This window comes from Papilio polytes, unplaced genomic scaffold (assembly GCF_000836215.1).
Source record: "Papilio polytes unplaced genomic scaffold, Ppol_1.0 DF821845.1, whole genome shotgun sequence".
Taxonomy (NCBI): domain Eukaryota; kingdom Metazoa; phylum Arthropoda; class Insecta; order Lepidoptera; family Papilionidae; genus Papilio; species Papilio polytes.
In genome coordinates this window covers 1,803,997-1,812,129 of record NW_013527359.1, presented here as the reverse complement: position 1 = coordinate 1,812,129, position 8,133 = coordinate 1,803,997, and the positions used below count along the sequence as shown (strand labels likewise).

General features: G+C 29.7%; 1 protein-coding gene across 1 annotated transcript; it reads left to right on the top strand.

The window, feature by feature from the left end:
• The first annotated feature begins 2,299 nt into the window (after positions 1 to 2,299).
• LOC106108149 (retinol dehydrogenase 12-like) lies at positions 2,300 to 5,506 on the top strand. The gene is made up of 5 exons (XM_013289239.1): positions 2,300 to 2,723; positions 2,824 to 3,059; positions 3,340 to 3,579; positions 4,170 to 4,242; positions 5,235 to 5,506. The coding sequence occupies exons 1-5, from the start codon at positions 2,439 to 2,441 to the stop codon at positions 5,403 to 5,405; spliced, it is 1,005 nt and encodes a 334-aa protein (XP_013144693.1). The 5' UTR covers positions 2,300 to 2,438; the 3' UTR covers positions 5,406 to 5,506.
• The last annotated feature ends 2,627 nt before the right edge of the window (positions 5,507 to 8,133 follow it).

Sequence of the window (8,133 nt, the reverse complement as noted above, 5' to 3'; positions counted from 1 at the left end):
AGGCAGACAGCGGGACACCAGTGGACGGCAAGGTCGTGACGGTGGACGTCGGCTTGGACCGCTCTCGGCATCAGATATCGACTCCCATGTGAAGCTTTGTAAATTAGAGTACGTATTGGATAATAATAAACGATGCTTCGAAACTATGTAACAATTATTTCTTACAAAAAAGCTTATGTACTTTTATGAGAGCTTTTAAATCGATCATGGCTTGTTAATTGATGTTTCGTCATTTCATTCTTAACATTCCATAGGTCTATAAATATATCGCTTAAATTAAAAAATTTACTTCATAAATCTTTGATAATGAATCTCCTTTATACTAAATGTTGCTATGGTGATGTTAAAAATAGATAGTGTTGATAATTTTTCATTCCGATTTGTGTTTAATTTTATATAGTTTGTGAACATGTATACTAAGTACTTACATAAATTTAAGTTTTAAATGATGATGGAATGGTTTAAAGTAAATAAACAATTACTAAAACTACATATGGGTAAGAATATATGTGAAATTTTTAATTTAATTAAATCTGAGTTTTAAATATGCTAAAATCGCTAAAATATTTTTTAATTAATTAACATGTACAATTCGTTCAGAAACGTAGTTAAAACAATTATAAAAAGTTGTGATTATGTACACATTATTTATTAAAAGATAGAATATATTTGAATTGTGAAATAGAGTTGATTTCAATTTTTATTTATTTACCAAAAATTGTTGACATTTAAATAAGTTAAAAGTAGTTAGTTTCAGCATTTCATTTAGGTTTATTTTTCTATATAATTAACTGGAAATTAAGTACTAATAGAAATACATTTTGATTTTATATAAATCGATGTGGAAGCTTAGTTTATTTTTCAATTCGCAAATTATTAAAAGTGTAAATAATGTGGATTAATAAAAGCAAATGCAGTTGCCAATGCAATTATAGGGTTGCCAGATTTGTCAAATTGTTGCCAGATAAAAAAAATATTAGTAAAAAAAAACGTCGGAGGAAATAATTACATGGCAAGGTAGCAATTGAATAATCGAGTTTCTATCAATTTTATATGAACTGAAACATAAAAAAATCTGGCAATCCTACAATCCACTTGATTCGGGCAATGTGGCACAAAATTCTGTATATTTATAGTTCGACTAATGGTGCCAATTGAATTTTTATAACTAAAATAGGATAATTTGAAATATTAGTTTACTTATTCAACTTATAAAACAATAATTTCCTGATTATTAGTGTTTATGTTGTTAAAGACGATGAACAGTGAAAGACAAAAATACGCATTTATATCTTCTTTATATTACAGACTGGTTGATTTTTTTTTAATATTTCTGATTTGAAATTTTATAGTTTAATACTTTCCTAGTGATATTAATTGCCTTTACATTAACAAATTTGATAAATTACGTTTTCTAATATTGAATGAATTTAAATACTGTTACTATATTAGTCAATAGATGTTTATTCCACGTGTATCATACATATTTTAAAATTAAAAATTGCTATTTAACATAAATGCTTTGTACTACGTAATTAATACCAAATCTATAGAAATAGTAACTGTTATTGTGATTCTGTTTACTATATTTTGATAACTTTATCGATTATAAACTAGTAACTGTTGGCTACATGTAAGACTTCTTTAGCTAAAGTATAAAAAATATTTTTATTAGATCTACAATACCATTATGTACCTAATATCATGGTAAGATTAGGCCATTTTTGTGCAAAAAGTTACAAAAACATCTGTATAATTACAAGTATTCAATAGAAACTGCTCAAAAGACAATTTAGAACAATTTTATTGCTGTACTGCATTATTTCCTTAATGTATTGACAACTGGAAATTCTAAAAATGAAGTTATATATCTAGGATGTCCTCTAATATTATTGTATTTATGTAAGATGTTACCATATCGTTTTCGTAGTCTGGAATACAGATTTTTTTTATCTAGCTCTCCCTGTAACAAATTCAAAATAAATAACCAAGCAATTTAATTTTGGCTATTATTTACCGCAAACTCTTACAAGTCTACACTGTGATTACAAAGTGGTACATGCACTTTGTGGCCTTTTGCCAAAGAGCCACATAGTTTTAATGAAACAGTAATCAAATAAAATTACTGTGACGTTGCAAATTGTAGGGAACACAGTTTCCAAAAATACAATGTAATTTTTAGTTGCGTTCAGAAACTTTAAAATATTGTCTATGGCACACATTGATTACGAACGAATTGATAACACTGACCTATGACGTTAAATGTCAAATGTCATCTGACGTTTTAAAATGTCAATGTCATTTAAAGTTTTTTCCATTGGCTGTGGCCGGTCGAAGTGCAATTTCAAATCTTTTATTTTTGTCTGTTGATATTACGTAGCAGTAGTTTCGTAATTTACTTACAAGCGATAATCAAGTCTACTTAACTCAACTTAAAAATGGTACCAGCCCAGGCAATATATGCTGCAGTACCAATATCCGTGTTAATTGCTATCGGTTTTATACGCAAGTGGAGGTCACGGAAATGGGGAAAATGCTTAACCGATACCTGCTTGAGGGGTAAAACTTATCTTGTTACCGGCGCAAATAGTGGTATAGGGCTGGAAACCGCTAAGGCTCTTGTAAGACGAAAGGCAAGAGTTATATTTGCCTGTCGTGACATTGCTAAGGCAAAACAGGCAATAAACGATATAAGAAAAGAACAACCCACAGGAGGAGAAATGGTAAGAACTTATGACTACTAACTTAATTTTCTAAGGTCTTTTTAAATAATAGTTTGCTGCTTTATTCAACCAACCTTTGTTAACTATTTTTTTCTCGCAGATCCCAATGCAATTGGATCTTTCTTCCTTTGAATCAATTGAGAGCTTTGTCGAAGTGATCAAAACTGGTTTCCATAAGATTGATGTACTCATTAACAATGCTGGAGTGGTGGTACCACTTAGCTGTGATGAGAAAACTAAAGAAGGCTTTGAGATACACTTGGGTGTGAATCACTTAGGACATTTCTATCTAACTAATTTATTGTTAGATCAATTAAAGAGAGCTGCACCCAGCAGGTATGGAAACAATTAAATAGATACAATATTCATCTTCAACATTCCCTTGACCCTAAAGAAGCATAGTACTGCTCATCCATACATCTCTGTCAACCGTTATGTCTTAATTTCCCTTCTTAAGCATATCTTCTCGCACACAATCTACCCATACTTTCTTCTATCTTCCACCTTTGAAACTATCGACAGACAATTTTGTATATTAATGTTAAAAGTCTTAGGGTAATTATAACTGTTTTTGACATTTTTGTACAAACTATTGTTATAACTAGTTATTTTTCAGAGTTGTGGTGGTATCATCTACACTTCACGAAAGGGCACAAATTGATTTTAATGATTTGAACTTGAGAGGTGAGATTGAGAGAGCAAAGAAGGGACAAGTGAAGGCGCGACACAACTTGGGGTATTCCAATTCTAAACTAATGAATGTCTACTTTGCGAGAGCATTGGCTGACAAACTGCGGGATACTGGAGTTGATGTGTATACTTGCTGCCCGGGATTCTGTTACACCAATCTGTTCAGGTAATTATTTTGTATACATTTTGAAAGGAAGCCAAATTCTAGTCAATTATTCCTTCCTATTTAATTATCAAGATCAGAAGAGGAGGGGACTTAGAGTAAAGAGTAAATATCACCCTTTCAGTATCTACTGTCCTCTGTCCATTAAAATTCAATGTATCTATTACTTGTTGGCGATGTGTCTATGGGCAGTATAAGTTTACGAAAATTATGATTGCATGCTTTTTACTAAAATAAAACCACATTTTGTCACCATCTACCATAAAAAGAAAACAAAGTTATCTCTTTGACACATCACTACCAAAAATAGTACAAAGAACTAATCTTTGAATATTCAAGTATTCATATATCAGCATGAGGCAAAGACTGTTCAGTTGTTTTAATATTAGTAAATATCAATTAAAATGTTCATAATTAAATTCATAACTTTATAATAATGGATATCTTATAAAATGAATTATATAGAGAATAAGAATATATGGATATCTTAATAAACCATCTTTCGAAAATTATTCATGCCTTGTTTCAACGAAAATTAGACAATTTATAAAACAACTTCAATACCTATCTATGATTTAACTTTTTTATTTCAGGTTATCAGTAAAGTGGTATCATTATTTATTAATGTTACCAGTAGCATTAATGTACATGAAGTCTGCGAAACAGGTATCTTTTTAATATATATGCTATTTTGAGGGTTATTTTTGTGTAAATAACCAGTATTTTAGTGGGATAAAGGCTTGGTGATTTTATCGACATCATATAAGATTCTTTAGTATTCTATTTTATAATTTAAAATAAGAATGTGATTAATATGTTTGTTAGATATCATATCTATTTACATCACTTAAATGATTCTGTATGTACTTTAGACTGAGGAAATATATTATCTTACTATATCTTTAGGATACAATGTAATACAATATGTTGTTCTTGTGTCATAAACTTCTTCATTAACATTAAAAACCACTTGAAATTAAAGTAAAACAGCTATATAATATTAAAAATAAATAAGTACAAGTAAGAAATAAGAAGTTTGAATCTCATCTAATTATTGCCAAAAGTATTACTCATGTTTTATTTGTCTAGACGAATATATTTTGTTTCTCATGTATTTATAATCTATGATGTCATGTCATAGATTATAATTAGTAAATACATCATAGATTAGCCAATGTTGGCTTAAACTGATCAACATTAAAGTAATAAGATCATGCATTATGCTATCTTTACAACTATATCCACATTATCTTATCAAAGATTGTGTTTTTCGTGAAAATTGTAATAAGATGATGGCAGCGCAAGAATTAGATTACAGGTGTTAAAGTCTACTATTGATGAAGAACCAATGATGATAAATATCAAAATAGTTGTAGGTTCAAATCCTGACTGTTCCCCAATCAATTAATATAACCCATATTCTCAAGCTTTAATCTTACTAATATTATAATCTCGGTTAGAGTTTGTAGAATAAACTATTAAACAGATCTCAATAAAAGGATAGATGTAGAGAATAGTCTAGAAGAACACATAAGCTACATTTTTCTAAAAAAATCACGCGGATCTTATCGCAGGCAAAAGCTAGTGGTTAAATAATACATAATCTATGTTAGTTACTATACCTTTTATCTATGTGCTTATTGTTTCTGCAATTTAAGGGTTCAGAGACGATAGTATACTGCGCGACGGACTATGGCATAGAAGGTCAAACTGGAAAGTTCTACCGCGACTGCGTCGAATACGACTCGAAGTTTCCATTCAAAAAGGAAGAGGAAATCAAACTGTGGAACATCAGCGAGGAACTTGTCAAAGCGAGGAAACCATTGTAATTGTTATTTGAAGTATTGTGTAAAGTTGCAGTTAGAGTACGATGTTTGTTTAATATTCAAACATGATGGTTGGTATACAGTGTAATGGTCCAGAAAATATACACACACAATTTGCTATAAGGATGTGTTGGATGTCCGCGTGGCATTAAAAAAATAAAAGTGAGTAGCCTATGTGTTCTTCCAGACTATCATTAACGTTTATGTCAAATTTTATGGAGATCCGTTCAACCGTTTAGGCTACAAACTCTAACAAACATCCATCCATCTAAACTTTCGCATTTATAATATTAGTATGATTATTTAACGGCTATAACTCACGTCTACTTTTCCGTTGGCGGCACCTACTTTCGGACCCTTTGGGGGTCCATCTTCAAGGTCAGCGTTACTGATGATGTCGAACTAAATGTTGATGTTGTTAACATTAATCATTGAAGATGGACGCTTGAAGGGTCCGAAAATAATCGGTGCCGCCACCGGAATAACGTGAGTTATAGCCGTTAAATAATCTAACTTCTTACTAATATTATAAATGCGATAGTTTTGATGGATGGATGAATGTTAGAGTTTTTAGCCTAAACTGCTTGATGGATTCCAATGAAATTTGGCATGAATGTACGGAATGGTCTGGAAGAACATGTAGGCTACATTTATTTTTGTTTTTTTTTTTAATACAACGCGGATGGAGTCGCGGATGAAAAGTAGCTATAATAATGTCTCACAAAATTTTAAATAATTTAAAATCGAAATTTTATAAATTTGTTGATATGACAATTTAAAATACTTGTTTCTTTTGAAGGTTACAATGTATAAAAAATGGGCGAGGTTTGTGTGTATGTTCTGTTAATTATTAATTTATATTGTATACAGTGAAATGGTAGTAATAGAATGGTTAAGGTATGTCCTAATTATTTAAATTATCATATTTATATGCAATATATTTAGTCTCGAATAATTCATGAAACAAGTATATTTAAGAAACCTAACATTCTGAAGACAAAGAACACTTTGATATTAAAAATGGTTTAAAGATAACGTTATTTAGGTTTGTTGTATATTTTATTGTGCCATTTAAGGAATGTTTCTTTCAAAAAATTTGGCATCCAAAGGTATTTTTATTACAACATAATAAAAACTATGCATTATTGCACAATAATATAATAATTTAAGTTAATAATATGCATATCGCAATGTAAATGATATATTTTATGTGAAAACGATAAGCAATAAATAATAATAAATTCAAGTTCAGTGATTTAATTTAAGAATGTAAAGAGGTTGTAATATGCTTCAGTATATTGAGTAAAATAGTTGTTTTTATTAATAAATATATTTGGGATGATTTTTGTTTTATTAAAATGAAATAACAATATTCATCATCCTCCTTATCCCACTCCCGTAGAGTCGGCGCAACAGGTTTTTGTCCTCCAAATATCTCTATCATACGTCATCTCAGTCATCACTCCCTTCTTGATCATGTCACCTTTCACGCAATCCATCCAGCTCTTACTCTATCTATCCTCATAACATGCCCATACCATGCTAACCTTTTACTCCTTATCTTCTCTTCCTCTGGGGCTACTTTCAAACATCTTCTAATATACTCATTTCGTATCTTATCCATTCGTGTTACCACACATCCATCTTAACATACTCATTTCTGTCACATGTAGTCCCCTTTCATCCGTCTTTTACTGCCTTGTATATTTTCCCCTTTACTTTAAGGGAGATTGAGGTATTTTTTTTAAATGAAATGACACTATTATTTCAATATATTTAATTTAAAAAATATAAAGCATTTGCAGAACAAAACATGATTTATATACAATGTAACACAATTTTATCGCCTATTGAGGTACCACCATCTGGTCCCCCTGTACAGTCATAGCGTGAACATATAATATATACATACAACAGTATCTACCGAATTACATGAAATCTTAAATATTGACATCTTTTTCACTCTCTATGAAAACAAAAGAGACAACAATATACTACGTCATTGAAAGTTTAAGGTTAATAAAAGTGCTAACTACTTACATTTTACTAGCGTAAAATGAATTGATGAAAGCGTGAAATATAGTTAAAATTGATAAACCGCAGATTTTATTATTATCTACATTTTTAATCTGTGATCTACAATATCTAGTCATGAAATAAAATTAATAGGCACTTAGTATGATGTACCGTTTGTCTTGTTGCTTCAATATAATAAAAATGTGTAACGACCGCTACAAAGTCGTAGAGTTTCAGAAGTTTTTAAAAAAGTACTACAAATAATTTTACTTTAATTGACATTAAGGTCATTTAGGTACATATTGTTATTTGAAACGTATACATCAATCGAATTTACAATAATAATAATTATTGATAAGAACTATTTTTACATAATAAACAAATAGATGTTATTGGAGGCCGTAGGTCCTAGAAAAGTAATCAGAAAAATATATCAATCTTTAGATATGTAAAGAATAAAATAAGAAATAACAATAATAATATATGATATGACTTAAGGTCCAGAGTTAATTTTTTAATCTACTTGATTTTTAAGCACAGATAAAGTCAATTTCAAATAATACATAGCTTATGTAACATCAATATAACACCAAAAAACGAAATGAAACTCATAAATTATATCACATAATAAATACCTCTTTGGTAGTGTTGGTAATATTTAAAATTGGTAACATAACCTAAAATATTTGAATCCTATAAACATATACAATACTTA

Coding starts and splice junctions, on each gene's coding strand:
- LOC106108149 (XM_013289239.1), top strand. CDS start 2,439: ATGGTACCAGCCCAGGCAATATATGCTGCAGTACCAATATCCGTGTTA. Junction 3,580..4,169: donor TGTTACACCAATCTGTTCAG/GTAATTATTTTG, acceptor TTTTTATTTCAG/GTTATCAGTAAAGTGGTATC. Junction 4,243..5,234: donor ACATGAAGTCTGCGAAACAG/GTATCTTTTTAA, acceptor CTGCAATTTAAG/GGTTCAGAGACGATAGTATA.